Genomic DNA, 18,530 nt, shown 5'->3' on the forward strand with positions numbered 1-18,530 from the left:
CTGTGCTGTATCTGTGAAGCCTCAAAGACTACAGAGTGTTAGCATACACCCAGTACTCCATATGCTTTATTGAAGTTTGAAGAAGGGAGGGAAGGAGGGAGGAAAACACTATAGCATTTAATAATGACATTCAGAGAAGTAATTAAACATAATTCTTGGAGTGGAGGCTCTGAGCACTGTTGTGGAGAGCAGTGGAACTACCAAGGCGAGGGCTGAGCCCCATGCAGAGACCCTGCACATCCAGGAAGAAGGCACTGTGCTGCAGGCCAAGTTGAAAGGAGAGGCTTTCGCCATTGAGATGAAGGTGGAGCTCCAGTGGGTACAGGAAGTGCAAGAGCTAGAACTGGTCTGTCCCTGGGCCCAGCTGGAGCTGGAGGTGAGCAAGGCCCAGCAGACAGCTGAATCGAGGTGAAGTTCAAGCAGATTACAATGGCCCTGGGCCCTGGCACCATCAGGGACCTTGTTGTGGCTGGGCCAGAGATGCAGGTAAAACTGCTCCAGAGCCTGGGCCTGAAATCAACACTCATCACAGTCAGCTCCACTCGCATCAACCTCTTCAACACAGCCTTGGCTCTTCTGGGGCTAGGGTCTGAAGCGCAGCACCCAGGCCAAAAGGGAGCCTGTATGCCCAGCTCCGAAGAGGGCTTGCTTCTCTGGTATCCTCCTGCCCCTGAAGCTCCTGGAGACAACATGCTGTGCCTTAGCTCGTACTGCACGGACAAAACACTTCTGAGCATTTAAAAACAAAACAAACCAAACAAACAAACAAACAAAAACAACATAATTCTTGTTGTTTAAAGTGCCCACTGAATCATGATCACTGGAGCTCTGGCTGAAAAAAAAAAAAATTTCCTGGCTGCACAGAGAGTCAAAATATTTGAGAACCAGCCCCATGAATCTATGTCCAAACAACCTCCCCATTTGTCCCAGGCACGTTGATATCTGAAAGACACACCTCCAGCATAGCAGGATATACACCCTGATGTTTCAGAAAGAAACATTCTGTTAACGGAGGCAATCATTTACAAAGGTTTTACTTTTAAGAAGTGTGACGGTAGTACTGAGATAATCACAGCAATTCTCATTTTCCCAATACAGACGACAGAATCTGAAAATCTTGTTTTTTTTTTCAAATTTAATGTATATCAACTTTATAGAATTATAACTATAGTAGAAGTATTCTTAACGGATTTCTCCTTTAACAAACTTAACACACTCCTTATTTGACATATATTGATTGCCACACCTGTGTGGCTCAGTTTAAGTGCCAGACTCCTGATTTTGGCTCAGGTCGTGATCTTATGGTTCATGAGTTTGAGCCCTGCATCGGGCTCCATGCGGACAGTGCAGAGACTGTTTGGGATTATCTCTCTCACTCTCTCTGCCCTTCCCCTGCTTGTGTGTGCTCTCTCTTTCTCTCTCAAAATAAATGAACTTAAAATATATAAGTTTATGTATGCATGTATATGTGTGTGTGTGTGTGTGCGCTCGCGTGTATGCCCAGAGGATACTAAATGCATTAAATACATTTGTGTGCTACTGTCTCTGCCAATTGAGTTACTTACTAAACATCAGTAGTGTTGGGTCCCCAAACCATTTATGCCTGTTCTATTATTGTTCTGATAAGATTTATAATGTTATGTAAATAAGTTAAGTATTAGTGGGAAAAGAGCCACTTGTTTTGTTCTGTTTTGTTTTTGATAAAACCTAATTTAAATATTAGGTTTGCTCAATAAAAGCAAATCACTAAAAAAATGCTTTGGAGTTATGTTTGTTACAATTACTCCAAAAGACTAGAAAAATAATAAAACATTAGAAGATTTTAACTTACGTTGCTTTGCAGGTGTCTTATTTGCTCTAGTGAAAACAAAACACAAAATAAAAACAAAAACAAAAAAACAGAAGGTAGAACTTTGATGCATTTAATTATGGGAAAGTTCTAAAAAAGAACCACTGACCCAGAATTCCAGACTCTGGCCCTACATTTTCAATAATGTGTAAATGAATATATAATTTTATACTTAAAATTAAAACAAAATTCATTAACATATAGAAACACACTTTTAAGATTATTCCCAAATTTAACTTAGTTTTTAATTAACTCAACACTCTTCATTCAAATTGTACTGGCATATGCTCCCCTGAAGCATATATTCTCCCCTGAGGTCCTGTAGCTCAGAGCAAAGATATAGGACCCCCAGAAGTCAGTATTCCAGTGCTCCCTTGCTTCTCTGTTTCCGAGATGCACAAGTCATACTTTGCCAAAGTTCCACAGTGGCAGAGAATATCAGAGCAATTTAGGATGTGCTAAGAATTTTACACATTTTCGTGGCAGCAAGGCTACATACCAGAAAGAAGAGTGAAGCTTACCTTCTCCAATGAATAAGCAAAACAAAAAGCTACAGGGCACTGAAAGTCAAAGAATTAGCACATTCTCAGTTGCAGCAGCCACTGGAGGAGAAAGAAGACTGCTGGGATTTTTCCTTGCATTTTCTTCTCAGCTTAGACGCGTCAACTCTCTAGCCACTTGAGGATTCCCTCTGGTGCGCAGTTAGAAGGGATTCAGCAATTATACTAAATGTGAATAAGGAAGCTGGGAATGATGAAGTGTTAAGTTTTAGGTCACATATTTCCATGCTGCTGAAAGCACTGCAGGGATAAAACTGCTCAGCTTCTCTAGGGAAAAAGGGCAGTGATCTCCAGTGAGCCTCAAAAAACAGATTAGTGTCATTCCTATGAGAGCCTCTGTCCCCAGCGTGGCACGCAGTCTTGTACCTCCTCTGAGTGGAGCTTAACATCCCTTCCTAAACAGTTTGCTTTTTCTGAGTGAAAAGAGAAGAAGCAACTGAAAGGAAAACAACAAAATTTGATTTTATAAATAAAAATTCTATTCCATGCACCTTGCCAGATAAACTGTCTAAACATGGTGCATGGTGGGAACAAGATGTTCGGCCACAATGAATCAAAATGACTGTTAGAGAGGGAGGGTAGGGAGGGAACTTTCTAAAAGCTAAGGGCAGCCATGCAGAAAACACTGTTTCATCATGAAGATGAAAAATAAGTCAAAGAAGGGAAAATGGGTTCCCACATTAGTAAACTGTCTATTGCATAGTTTATCAGGCAGACTACAGATCTAATGCCTAGAAATAAAGGCTTGGCTTTGATTAAGTATCTTCTACTCCCTATCTCTGCTCCAATTTGAAGCATTGCTCTGCCTCATATTTGCTGTGGAACCTCCGATTATTAGTTTTTAGCCTCAGTTTCCTTATCTGCAAAACAGGGATTAAAAATGTCGTTTCCATATATAAGGTTGTGAGAGAGAAATAATATATTGAAAGCATTTAGCTCAATGCTGATACATGAGAACAACAAAAATCTAGTTGTTGTTATTATAGTTAAAGGATATATCACAATACATAGTAATGTTCTGTTTACTTGCCTCTCTCCCACCAGACTGTGAGCTATTTGAGGAGAAGCAGGTTTCATTCTACTCTGTATGCAAAAGGGAACAAAAACAATCCAGGACTATGTCTTAGCCTGGAAATGAATAAGGGGATACTGAAACAATTATTTAAAAGGTTTTTAGATGCTAGGAACTAATGTATTCTTACGGCAAGTTGAGTGTTGGGTTTATATAAATAAGTACTGTCATTTTAATCCAAGAATTATTGAATAAGAAATTAGGGGTGCCTGTGTGGCTCAGTCAGTTAAGTGTCCGACTCCTGACTTCAGCTCAGGTCATGATCTCATGGTTCATGGGATCAAGCCCCGTTTCAGGCTCCACACTGACAGCACAGAACCTGTATAGGATTCGCTCTCTCCTCTCTCTCTCTCTCGGCCCCTCCCCAGTTTGCGTGTGCTTTCTCTCTCTCTCAAAATAAGTAAATAAACATTTTTAAAAATAAAGAAAAAATAAATAAGAAATTAAAACCAACTGGTTGACACTGGTTGACATAAACCAAAGTGTAGACTACTCTCTTATTTTTACTTCTGCTTCCTAATGGAGAGAGAAGCTGTGTCCTCCAACTGTCCCTTAGTCCTAGTTCTTTTCATCTCTTTCTGTCTATATCTCATAAGTTTTAAGAACTGCAAAAGAGGTAATTTTTGAGATTTTAAACTCATGCCAATAAATTCATAGCTCTGACAGTTGCTTTCAACCAGGAGTGCATATCAGAACCAGCTGTGGAGCTTTTTAAAAATAAGATGACTTGGTTCCCACATGGAGGTTCTGACTCAATATGTCTGGGGTGTGCTTAGAGATATGTACGTTTTTGAAAGGTTCCATGGATGAGTCTGCTTTGTACCATAGGTGGGGAATCATATAATTATGATGTGGAACAGCTATTCTGAATGCAAATGAGGAAGAATATAGTAACCAGATGAAATTATCTGAATGGTACACAGGAAAGAGAGAGGCATAAAACCTCATCTTCATACGGAGCTCCATATCAGGAGACACAATTTGATAATGTATTATGGGACTGTCCTTGAAAAAAAAGTATATTGATCCCTAAAATATAGAGATGGCCACATCCAAAAAAAACAGGCTCATACTTTATCATACACATACCGGATTACCATAGGTCTATATTTTACTCCAAAGAACCTGTAACATCTGTATAAATAAAAATAAAAGCTTATACAAATTTTAGTGCTAACACTAAAAAAGCAGCAAGTCTTTATCAAAAGAATAAAAAATAGTAATAAAAATCCGACAATGCTAGGTCATATCTTTTCATGGAAACTATTATGTTTAGTTACTTCAATCACAATCACATGTAAAATTTCAGATAGATTGTTAATCAATGTTCTTCCTCTTTTAGCCCTTTAATGAAAGGCAAAAACAGACACTGGAATTTAACCTAATCTAATACTTAAAGTTGGCCTTAAAAACTGCATGTTGTTAAAAAAAAAAATACACACAGAGGAAAGATCAATATTCATTAATTTTGGCCAAGACCTGCAGAAATATTCAGTTTTGGTTGTATGTTCCCAAGTTAATAAAATAATTGTCTCTATACTTTGTTGCTTTTTTTTTTTTTGTCGGATAATGCTTCTAGGAAGTGTTGACTTTCTATAGCTGAAACACAATTGAAACCAGACACAGTCGATGTATTTTATGGGTTTCATCTTTTTTCCATACAAATGATTAAAGAAAACAGATATGAAGGCAGGGTTACTGATCTATGGCTTTTCAGAGGTGCTTTAATACACAATTCAATCATGTATCTCTTCCTGTAACTGCTGAGACATTCATCCCAAGAAAGATCAAAAGAATGATTTACTTCAACATTTTAAATTTCTTATATATATTTTTCTCTTTTTAATGTGAAGATGTTAAAAAGCAGTTGAAAATATGTTCTTAATTTCTTTCCAGAAACAAAGAGCTCTAAGAAGGTATGGTGCTCAAAGAACTCCCAGAAGGTATGGTGCTCAGACCGAATATTTGTGTCAGTAGGAAGTTCTGTTTATGGGGGTAATTGTTTTCAATACAAAGCCAGGTTGTCTCCAGGGCATTAGTCACTACCTTCCATAAAGTTAGGCCACTAGAGTACTATTTGGAATTCCAAGCTGACTGGGCTTTATATATGCAAAAGTACTGCTGATAAGTGCCATTGCAGGAGGCCACTAAATGGTATCCTCCTGGCTTGAAAGAGTTAAAATGGTTCCCTAAGTGCCTCATTAAAAAGGCCCACTGCAGACTTCCCTCTCTGCAAACATCTTTACAAATCCATAAACCAGATTTTGCTGAATCCCCTCATAAGGAAGGTTAAGTGAAAACAAAGCTCAGGTAAAAGGCTTTTGTAGGCTTAAAGCCAATGTTAAGAATCAAATAAGTTGCAAATCTTCCCTGGTGAGAGAGGTTTAAAAATAATAAATTACAATATGAATTTGTAATTCATGTGCTGATAATTTTAACATATTGTTCTGGAAACCTTATGAGGCAAAAGGCAGCCCATAGATATCAACCAGAATAAAGGGAAGGAGAGAGGCGAGGCAGAAAGGAAGGCAGGATGAAATTTTATTTCTGTACTCAGCACTCAAGAAAGAGGTGAAGCATCTTAGTGTATAACAGTAGACTCGTAAAGATTGAGGAGGAGGTGGGGCATGCCAAGAAGTTTGTGTTTTCCCAAAGGATCCAACACCCTAGCAGCCAGCTCTTCTGATGTTAGGAACAGAAGTGGGTGCGACTGAGAAGAGTTGGCGGAAGGAACCTACATCCATTCTTGTTGGGAGTCCTTATTTTGTCCAGAGGTAAAAATCTCTGGAGGAAAACAATGGGAACACTTTCTACCATGTGTTTTGGTGAAAGTTAACCAAGTTGTGACATGTGATGAATTCTCTCAATTAAAACAAAAAATCAGTCAGACTCATTTTTGCCAAAATGTTTCAGATTTTGACACTTCTCTCAATTTTCTGACCATGTAGAATTGACACTCAGCTGATAAATTGTTCTAGTTTGAATGAAATAGGATAGTCTTTGTATTTAAAAAAAGGGGGGAGGGGGGAGGGGGGAGGGGTAAACTTCCCCAAAGCTATAATTAAAGAATAATTCAGTCTCAGTCAAACATCGAAAAAAGTTGCTTAAAATACATAAATACTTATAAGACATGAATCATTGCCATACTTCAGGTCAGTCTGTCTTACTTAATGTGTCTAGTTTGCCAAGGCAGCAGGTGCTTACAAATAATAATTCAGCATTATGGAAAGTCACCATGATGATCACTTTATATTCATTTTTCTATTATCATTGATATTAATAATAATGTTTTTCAGATTTAACTGAACCTGTATCTACAGTCTGATTCTCAGATGACTTCTTCACATTCCGTTTTAGTGGTTTAAATAATCCTGAGATAAGATAGTTTGCAAAATAATATTTTTGGCAAGTAAAAATTTTGCACTCTTTGATGTCTTATTCTTGGGTAATAACTACTGTTTATTGAAAATGTAGTATGTCAAGTGTTTTATTTATATCTAATCCTCACAACATCCCTGCAAGGCAGGTGAGGTATTATCATTAATGTCCCCTTTTAACTGGTGAGTAAGTTAGGTATAGGTTAAATGATTTGCCAAAAATACTCCATTTGCAAATGGCAGGGTGAAGATTCAAACTGTTGATACAGACATAATGCAAGGCCCCTTTTTTTGAGAATTTAGATGAAATGTTTCCCATATGTTCTTAGAATCACATAAGTAGAAAGAGACCTTGAAGTGGAACTAATATTCTCTGTTATAATCTGGTGATTTACATTCTACTGGAGTGTTTCCACTGAAGAGAGGTCTTCACCACTTAATAGGCAGTCCATTCATGTTGGAAAGAATCATCAGAGACTTTTGTTCATACTCGGTCAAATTTTGCCTCTCTGGAATGTTCTTCCACTCATTATGGGGCTTCCTTCTTTAAAGCAGTGTTAAAATTTAGATTCTAACTCAGGGATGGAGCTTGAGATGCTGCATTTCTCAGAAGCTCCCAGACAATGCTAGTGCTGCTGGTTTCTGGACCACACGGTAAGGAGCAGGCTCTAGTACCACCTATCTCCACCCAGTCAATTTAAATAGCTATCAGACAGTTTATACCTAAATGCTTTGCTTTCCCTTCAGGTTACAGCCCCATCCATTCAGTGTTTGCACCTTATAGGATAAGTTCACTTGTTCAAAATCCACAAGAATTTAAAGCATTATTAATGATGGAATCAGACTACAGTAGACACCAGTGAGTCTGCATTTTTTGAGACTATAAACTATTAAATAGACTGAGCACACTGGTCTTGGTTTTTAATAGCTAACAACACAAAATGAGCTTATAGTCAGGTAAATCTATCCATCCTTTAAATACCAGGTTCTTAAGCTAATTTGTCACTTTCATCCTATACTCCTACTTAATTTTGTGTATTTTTGGTCTAGGTGGAAGACTACATTTATCTCTGTAGAATTCTATCTTGTTGGCTGTAGCTTTCCTTTCTACCTTGAATTCATGCTTTTTTGAAGACATTAAGGTTCCAACTTTGTATAACTCTAAACTTTATTAACCTACATTCAGAGTATTCAACTATGTATCTGATAATAAATATAGTAGACACAGAGACACCACAAGAGATGCCCTTCATTTATTCAAATCATTTTAACTGTCATTTGACCAACTATGAACCTACTAATGTGTACAGTGTGATGTCTATTAGCTACAGTTTTCACACATTTTCTATAAGAATATTAAGACAGAGCTTAGACTCATACATTTCTCTTCACCTTTTCTTTAACCTTCTGAGAGGGGAATTTGTCAAAAGCTAGTCAAAACAAGAATTACCCAGAACATTTAGATGTAAATTATGGAATTAGTCCATAAATGGAAGCCTCTTCCATTATTGCATCTTGACATTCTGTCAGCAGATTTTAATAGTTAATTTGGTAGGCATTGACTCTATGACTATTGGATTGTGCATTATTTAAAGTATCTACTATAGGAGCGCCTGGGTGGCTCAGTTGGTTGAGTGTCTGACTTTGGCTCAGGTCATGATCTCACGGTTCTTGAGTTGGAGCCCCACATCGGGCTCTGTGCTGACAGTGTGGAGCCTGGAGCCTGCTTTGGATTCTGTGCCTCCCTCTCTCTCTGCTCCTCCCCCACTCTCACTCTCTCTCTTTCTCTCTCTCTCTCTCAAAAATAAAGATTAAAAAAATATAAACTATCTACTATATTATCTTCAAAAAGTTGATCTCCCAACTTGCTGACTTTCCTCTTAAAATGGAGACAGCTAATAGGTTTGATATAAAAAATGAATAAGAATTTATGTATAGGGCTGTGTCATATTAAGCATTAGAAAGATTAGCTACGATGATAGTGATGGTGACCAGTGATGTCTGCTATAATTCTGGAGACCCCAGTGAACCATGCTTCACAGTTCACACCCTTGTGTACTCCTTGAATCTTGAATGTAGACTGGCCCTCTCATTAACTTTAACCAAAGGAAGCAGTAGAAGTGATACAGTACCATTTCTGGGTCTAATAAACCTTAAAAAGATTTATTTTTGTGCTTGAGGGATGCCAACTGTCACATAAGAAGTCTGATAACCCTGGATCACCATACTGGGAGAAGCCCAACCCAGCCACACGAAGGAGCTCTTAGTCAGCACCCAGCAACAACTTGCCAGCTACATGAGTGAGGCCACTGGAAGTACCTCTCCATAATCCAGAGCCATGCACACCTCCTTTGACCTGGATCATGTACTCAACCTGGGTCTGAGTTCTAGCTTTCCCCACCCTCATTCAACCAGGAACAAATCCAGATAATACATAACAGTTCACCAAATAATTTCAGTAATACATTTTTCTTTCTGATGCACATATGGAAATCATTTACTGAAAATGATTTATGAGTGTTTTGTGTTTAATAAAAATAATGTGACTAATGTATCATTTTATTTTTAAAATAACTGAAAAAACACCTAAAAGTACAAGGGCTTATCACACAGTGTGGTGAAGGTAACCTCATGATAAAACATCAAAAAACTAAATTCCTCCATCTTACCATTTTATAATCTTTCCAACCTCTTTGGAAATCCAGACTTCCATCTTCGCGATGTTGTATTACGGTCCAACCTCCCCCATTAAGATCCATATTGCAAAATACCTGATAGAGATAGGTAGAACAAAGTCAAGTGAAAATTATGTCTGCTTTAAAGAAAAGAGCATCAAATATGTTTCAAAACCAGAAATAGGATAGGTAGGCCCACAGATAAATTAAATAAAAATTACTATGTGAAAAATCTTGGTTTAGATATCTTATTGGGTATTTAGTTTTATATTAGAATTGTTTCTGATTACGTTCCAACATATTACTTAAATTGCCTGTAAAAATTTAAATCAGTGAGCTGAAAATTGTCTCAGTGTCAGATTATAAAAAAATTTTTAAGAAGTTTTATCTTGAATGGTAATAGGCACTTAAGCATGTTCAATTTTAAAAAATGCTATCTAGGTTTCTAAAATTCCACTTTATTGCCAAAACATAAGACTCAGAATTCTTAAATATTTAATTAATTGAAATGGTGATATAATAATAATAATGATGATGATGATAATGGATTTGAAAAGATAATTAAAAATCATATATATTTAGCTATTACATATTTCATTGCACATTAACTCCTGTATAGTTACATACTACAATCATTAGTCTTGATGGTTCAGTATTACATTAGAGGCAAAATTTGGTCCACAGCATATGGAGAACATATTATTTGCTTAAACTTTTGTCATGAACAATAATAGGAGAATATGACATACTATATTCCTTTTGAGTGTGACAAGCATTTCTTCCCCCTGTGGAAAGTTAGCCAATGCTATCAAAGACTTATACTCATTTCAATTACTCTAAAACAATAGTATTTATTTAGAAATTGATTCATTTCCCCCAGAGTCCACCCAGGGAGAGAAACATATCTGTAACAGGATTATCTTCAGAGAGTAATCACTGTAATTGATGTAGTGGGGATGTGGCAGTTTGATTATTCAAGGTCCTAGACATGGAGAACACCATTCCCCTGGCAGTTGACCGCTAATGCATTGTGGAGTCTGGCTAAAGGTATAGATATGATGCAACAGTGGCAGACAGGCTGTGTGGGCACAGTGATAAGTCTGAGTAAAGGAAAAACCTCAAGCGTTTTCCCTGAAGCCCTCAGTCTGGAGCACAAATGGCTAAGGGGTATGAAAACAATGGCAACAACTGTCATTCAAAGGACAAATTGTCCATGTACTTCCTCAGAGTGAAAGGAACTACGAGACAGATGCCTCTTTGGGAGCATATAAATTAAGCAAACTGCTCTCCAGAGGGCTCTTCCTCTAATTTCACAACAGTCACCCATCAGTGTATCTTTATTGTCCCTAGGAATTGACCCACATCCAAGATTATAAACTGAAATTCCACTCCCTGTCCCAAGGTTCCCCTTCTACTAATCCCTTAACCAATCTGTACCCACTCTTTGGCCTCAACCCAACCTCTAGCTACTCTTTCCTCCTCCCCAATTCTAACTGATTCATTCACTTAGTTTTTACTCAAACAGCATTTTGGGGCATTGATTCTGTGTTACACTTGGGTATACTATGATGAAGAAAAACTGGATCTTGTCCTCAAAATGCCTAAAAGTTTCAATAGTGATTGTTCCGGTAGGCTTATGGAGATGTAGGAGTTCATAATTTTCAACTCTAGTGACCTGAAGAAGATACAGTGATCTAAATGAACAATTTAAGTGGAGAGCTAACATACAAGAAAAGACACATAGAATTTGAGGTAGCATAGTCATCCAAAAGGAGGGGGTGGTTTAATGAACAGCTGCAAACGATCTAGTGGAGGTTGACCACAAGGATAAGAATATGGATAAGAGACTAAAGGAATAAGAAAGCAATCACCAATAACAATAGCATGCTTGCTGTTAAGTGCTAGATAATTTAAACACTATACACGTATTTTCTAACTTATCTCACAATAATGACATAGATATGATAATTATCTCTATTTTTCAGATGAAAAAAACAGTGCTTAGAGTGTTTCAGTAACTTACTAATGGCTATTATTAATAAGAAGTACTGGATCTAGGATTTGAACCTCATGTCTACCTAATTCAAAATTATACTGGGAGTAATCTGTTTAAAAGCAGTGGCTAAGAGCATGAAAAGGGATTATTTGAAGAAGTAAAAGGTGGAAAAACATGTATCTGTGGGGAAGGAGAAGGATCCAAGAATGGGTTGATGGAGGTAAAATACATCAATAACCTTTAGGTAGGCAGGGACTTCATCTTATTTGTCACTGTCTCCACTGCCTAGAACGGGGCCTAGCCTATAGCATGTACTAAATGAGTATCTGTTGAATAAATGAAGATGCAAGAAGGAAAGATAAAATAGGAAAACCTGATCAACAGAATGGAGTGAAAGTTGGGGATAGATTTTGATTCGGGGAAGTGATCCACTTAATCAAATATTCCAGAGAAGTCAAGAGAAATAAGGATTAAGAAAATGCACACTTAAATTTAAAATGAAGGAGTCATTTGTGACCTTGAGGAGACAACTGCAGGATTCCAATGATAATAAAATCCAGATGGCACAGGTTAAAGAAGGCACAGGTGGTGCTTCAAGTGGCCAAGGTGGAATTTTACTGGTGATATTTAATAAGAGTAAGTGAAAGTGTCAAGGAAACATTTCGCTAGAGGAAACTAGTGTCATTTGTTTCTTTTTTAAAAATTTTTAATGTTTATTTATTTTCGAGAGAGAGAAAGAGCGGGAGAGGGGCAGAGAGAGAGGAAGACACATAATCCGAAGCAAGCTCCAGGCTCTGAGCTGTCAGCACAGAGCCCGACGCGGGGCTCGAACTCACAAACCACGAGATCATGACCTGAGCCGAAGTTGGACACTCAACTGGCTGAGCCACCCAGGCACCCCTAGTGTCATTTGTTTCTTAAAGTTTTACCCTGCCTTAATTGGTTTACCCTGCCAGAATTTTTTCCAGATTTTTATTTTTTAATGGACACTGATTGCCTGGAAGTTTGCTAAACTGTGTGTGCAAACTTATATACTCAGGGAAAGGAATAACTACATTTGTAAATATATGTTGAGTAGAGAAAACTATTCTTCACAGTTTTGTTATTACTATTATCTATGTTATTAAAAGCCTAGACAAAGTTTTAAAATCATTCACAAATTTTAGACAAAGAAATTTCCTTTTAAACAAATGTATTCAGTAACTTGAGAATGTTAAGATGTTCTACAAGCACTTCTTAGATAAAGACCAGAGAGAGTCAGAGCTACATGGAGAGAGAGAGGTTACTCAGGCAGATTACTAGGTTGGAAGCTGAGGTGCAGAGAAGGTAACAGGTTGGACATATGCTCCACAATTCTTATTCTGACTTAATAATAACAGCAATGATAATAGTTGCCATTGTGGACTATGATCACAATAGAGATGAATCACATATTGGTTAGGGGCTGGGACCTGGGTGCCAAATTGCCTGTGTTCAAATCTCCACTCTTTTCTCTCTATCGCTTAGATCTTTGCAAAGACTGAATGAGTCAGTGCATGTAGAATTTTTCAAATAGTGCCTGGCACATAATAGGCTTTGTCATTACTCTCATCTCATAGATGTATTTTACATAGGAGATAGTATGTGTTTACATTATGCATTATATATCTGTATAATATCTTACATATTACAGCACATATTTTCTGTAATATCTTACATATCATACTATAGATTACTATTATAATTACCATTGCATACAATTTATTGTTTATAATAAGAATATGAAATGTACAAAGTCAAAATCCATGGCAGTTCAATAAATTGTCCTTATGATTACCAGCTTAATATGTTATATTAATATAGTTTATATATTTTATATACTTATAATTAATATAGTAATATAATATCTAATATAAATATAATAATATTGACACCACTAATTTTTGAGCATGCTACTTTTTATTATATATCTATTTAAGAAGTTGGATTCACTATAGCCAAGAAAAAAAAAAAACAAAAAACACCAAACATGTTATTTCTAGTCAGAAGAAAAACAAAAAAGCCTATGCTTAACAGATGAAGGAAGTTTAAGAAAATAGGTGGTTGGTTTCAAAAGATTTGACATGAAAGGACTTGAAAAGTTCATTCGCCAATATTGTGTGGTCTGTGCTATCTGGTGGTGTCCTTCCTGGAGACAAGGGCCCTACTACATTTACAATGCCTGTTGTATTTATTGATCATATGACTTGGGCTTAACTCTATCCAAGAAAAGATTGAACTGGCTCCTATCCCAGGCAAGGTCAAAGCTTTCAAGCATTAAATACCTTTTAACATAATACAGAGATTTAAACCCAAACAAAAAAAGGAAATTTGATTCACATAGTTCTTATGGTTTTATGCTCCATACAAGTTGGAATGATTAGGCTTGAGGATGTTAATTATTTTTCCATAAACTTAAATAAAAAGAGGCTCAACACATTTGCTATGGTCCTTTCCCAAGAATTAGGGGACTTATAATTCAGAAACAAATTTTTAATATTTTACAATAAGCAGAGTTATGATTTAATGGTTTGGTTTTTTGGATTAAACTAAACTGGCTATAAAGAATTTGGTTTTAGAAATTCATGAAATGAAAGGAAAAATCCTACTTCCTACTACTATGCAGTGAAGATAATTCAGAGAGAAAAATAACCACAGTCATTAGAAACACAAAACTAAAAAATAAATACATGAATGATCTGATCCTATTTTATCTGCTTGAAAAATTAAATAGTCCTAGGAAACTGCCTTTGACTTCTACATCTCATTTGAAAAGATAACACTGATCTTTGCAGACATTATTTCTTGGAAGGGAGTGATGTCCGAAAAATAACTATAAAACAATTCTGTATGCTTGCAACTCTTACTCTAAGAGATGAACACTTTGTAATAGTTTGTGTCAACTACCTAATAGCTCAATTTTGTTGATTGGTCCATATCCCATATCTTACATATATGAACTTTTTGTTTTATTTTTATAGGCTGGCCTTAAGTTTCTTACCCTTGCTAGAGCTAGAGTTTCTGCAAGCATTACAATAAGCAAAGATTGTGCCAAGCATATCCAAAGGTAGCACCGAATTTTAGATCTACAAAGCACAATCTACTCAGAAGAGTGAACATCTGATGCATTTTCCAAGCATTTTTATAAGAGAATTCCAGGGATTTATATCAACATAGGAGAACAAAGTGAGATTATAAGGTAGAAAGGAGCAGGGTGGCTTATAATCAGAACATGAATCAATTTTATGATAATAAACCCTCTCCTGTGTCACTCACATAGGTTCATATTAAAAAAATATAAATGGTGCAACTTTAGTCACCAAGAAAACAAACACAATTATCTTACTTAGCTCCCTCTCCGCTGTACTCCCCTCCGCACCCCCCCCCCCCACTGCCCCCAAGAGATACTGTCTGGAGTTGATGCCTTTATTACAAAGCCTGTGTTCGATACTTACTATGTGATTTGGGCAAGTTATTTTTCTAAAATAGGGACAATGGGAGCACCTATCCCATAGAGTTATTGAAAAGAGTCAACAAATGAGTTTTTACATCTAAAGTGTTTAGAATAGACCTGGCAAACTGTGAATGCATTTGAATTCCTGTATTGACCAGCTTCTAAATTATACTAGGGAAAAGTCATACAATAATTTTTCTTACTAATGCCATGCTAAATGAGATTTTAAAAAATTGCTATGTATGAAAAAGCACAGGTTTATCAGTCTAAAGTTTCCATAATAGAACTGCATTAGTACTTGTGAGAGGACCTGTGATCATAAAGGGGAAAAAATAAAACAAAGGAAGGAACACCCAAGTCAAGAAGAAAGCCCAAGTCTTTCTCCTTTCTGTTCAGTGATCGTTTTCTCTCACTATGCTCTGCTATTTCCAATAAAACTAAAATCTCATGATAGTCCTGACCAGACAACATGTGAACTTCCCTCCTCTGGGGCTGTCTCCACAGTGATAAAAATTTGCCTCTTATACGTTTATACTGATATTATTGCTAACTTGCTCAGGCTATTATTTTTTCTTAGGCCCAAACCTTAAAGCTTGACTAAGCAGACATTTGGCACTTGTGAATTTAATATTTTAGATGTAATTTATTCAGGAACAACCCTGAAGCTCCATCACATGCAAAATCCACCATTTTGCAGAGGTGTAGGTTGAAATCATGCTATCCTGATGAAACCAACACAGAAGTCAGCCAGTGAACTAGTGAACTGAATTCTCCAACCCACTCTTTTATGTAAATATTAAAAGCAAATTTGTTCAAGATTATGAGTTAAGATAGCATATTTTTCTTCTGCCCTAACAGGAGCAGTGATTCTGAAATAGCCTGTGCATCATTTGTATCTCAAACTGCTGGTAGTTATACATGAATTAAAATACATGAAATGATCAAAACTTTATTTGTAATGTCCTCTCTGCCAAAACCTGGGGCCATGTGACAGTACTGGGTGATAGAGTGAAAAGGATTCTGAAAGTGTGAATGTTAATCTAAAAACCTTAAAACTTGTTTTATTTTTATATTCATATATGTCATAGAATCATTAGATGTCTAAAGGAAGGTCACTTAATATTTTTAGATAACTTTATTGTTATAGTCAATTCTATTTTAGTGGAACTGACAATAATTTGGGGATTCTTTCAGGTCTTGGGGAATACTGTAGGTAAATTATAGAGTATTTCTGTTAGCTCCACTCCTCTCTCCCAGGACAGTTTCTGATACGCTTAAACACTACTATGGATGGTGTGTGAGTATGTGGATGTGTATACATGTGTAAATTCAATACCAATTGAATTTACGCTTAAGTATTCTTTTAAGATATCAGCAAGTATAGTAAGAAGGCTTCATTATCATAAGATCCAAAGGATTCAAAATGTTTCCCTTTACAATAAGTTACCCTCTTCTCTTTACTACCAGAGTCACCATTGTACCTCACAGTTTTTTTCCCCCTTTTAATCCATGGAGCACTTAATTTAAGTGAGGTTTTGCACAGAAGCCCCAAATGAAAAACAGGTGAAACTAAACTTCTTTGGTGGGTGGCCCAGGTAGCAATGTATGGAACCCCCCCCCCCCTTCCTCATTATAGAACAGCATGAAAGGACTCTTTTAGAAGAAATTTTTGTCCGAGGAAATGGAAAAAAAAACAAAAAACACTGAGCTAACTTCAACCACTAATCCTTACTGAAATGAGGAGAGACAGGATGTTGGGAGAGTCCAGACTCTGCTCTTGACAATGATGTAACATCTGGCACACATCTCTAAGATGCATTTCTTTCACCCATCGAAAGAGACTAATAATCAAGAAGACTAAATTAGACTGACTTACTGTATACTACATGGAAGTGTTGGTATTATCATCAGAAGGTCATTTATTCATTCATTCAAACACATATTTACTGAAGACTTGCTATGTGCCAGACACTGTGCTGGGTCCCAGAAAATCAAAGACAAAAAAGGCACAGTCCTTGCCTTGTAGAACCCTGCTGGTGAGAAAGTCATTCAAAGCTGCTTGAGGGAATTAGGAAAGGCCTTCTAAGAACACTTGCTCAGTATCCACAGGAAATGAGGACATGGGACTGGTAATTTAGGTGGGGCAAAGAGAAGAGGAAAGTTGTTTCATCTTTTGAGCATGGAACATTACAAAGGCAGGTGGTCTTCCTGGAGCTTTGGGTCCCTCTTGGCACCTTGGGCTACATAAAGCTTTTACATGTCAAAGAGCATGGCTCTCCTCAAGGCTCTCCATATATTCTGCTTCAAACAGACTGTCTCAATCCCTACATCTCCACAGTATGTTGTAATTATCTGTGTAACTGTCTGTCTTCACCACTACAGTGGGATCTGTTTGTTCTATATTGTGTCCCTAGGCAGGGACTGATGAATGACACTCACTGAATATGTATTGAGTGAAGGAATGGATGGATGATTTAATGAATAAATAGGGGAAAAGCATATATAAAGGAGATATGACAGCAGGAACACAGTGTTTGCTTCAAAGTTTACTTTGGATCTTATTCAACATACTGATGAATCCTATCATCCAACCTACTCTTTTAGGTAAACATGAAAAGCAAATCCTATCAAGATTGTGAGTTAAGATAGAATACGTTTCTCCCACCCTAATAGGAGCAATGATTCTGCAAACAGTTATATGACCCTGGCTCCCCCTCTACAAGCATCTGGACTGTACATGATATGTGCCATCTGGGTCCTTGGGGCTTTGAAGATTGCTCCTAACTCTTCTCCATGTACTTGAAGTGCATACTACTTCAACATGTAATCTATGCAAGGCAAGCATTTATGAGCAATGGGACATCCCAGAAATGAACAGAGGATAAATAGAAAACTTTGTGAAAGAGGGACAGGAGGTGTGGGGTTGGGGGAGGTCTGTACAATAGGGTTTTCATCTTTTATGGACCTGGCAAACAGTATCTTTGGGAGAAAAGAGCTCAGGCATATATATTTTCAGTTTAACAAGCCCACAAATCAATCTGATTATTCAGCAATTCAACTAGGATCTGCTTTACATCTCGTAAACAAACACTTCTGGTTTTACCTTTTTGGGTTCTGGCATATTATTAATATAAATAGTGTAGATTCCACTTTTATTAAAACCAGCTTGATATACATCTGCACAGTCTCTAAATGGTTTCTCTTCCTCTTTTTTTCCTCCCTTTAGTAAAACTGCAAAAAAAAAAATTGCAATATGTGAACAAGAATATCAGTACCATTAGTACCCAAATGGACTCCAACTATAACTAAGCAAGCCTTTATTTCCTCCAAACAAATGTCAATATTGCATTTACCGACAAATAAATCATGAAGACAATAATATATCTGACCTGACTCACAAAATTACAAAAGTAATGGAAAAATCTGTAGAGCCATTTCTAACTGAACACTTTTTTATATTTTGCTTAATTACTTAAATCCTGTTTTTCTCTATAACTTCTAGAATATCAATTCAAGGGACAAATGACGT

General features: G+C 36.8%; 1 protein-coding gene across 3 annotated transcripts in view; it reads right to left on the bottom strand.

The window, feature by feature from the left end:
* ANGPT1 (angiopoietin 1) overlaps positions 1 to 18,530 on the bottom strand; it is a 239,078-nt gene that overhangs the window by 35,970 nt on the left and 184,578 nt on the right. For all 3 annotated transcript variants that reach the window (XM_007075831.3, XM_007075832.3, XM_042972971.1), the window contains 2 exons: positions 18,105 to 18,232; positions 9,528 to 9,629 (listed from right to left, as the gene is read on the bottom strand). In XM_007075831.3, coding sequence (XP_007075893.1) covers positions 9,528 to 9,629; positions 18,105 to 18,232 — 230 coding nt within the window. The remainder of the gene's footprint in view (positions 1 to 9,527; positions 9,630 to 18,104; positions 18,233 to 18,530) is intronic.

Source organism: Panthera tigris, chromosome F2 (assembly GCF_018350195.1).
Source record: "Panthera tigris isolate Pti1 chromosome F2, P.tigris_Pti1_mat1.1, whole genome shotgun sequence".
Taxonomy (NCBI): Eukaryota; Metazoa; Chordata; class Mammalia; order Carnivora; family Felidae; genus Panthera; species Panthera tigris.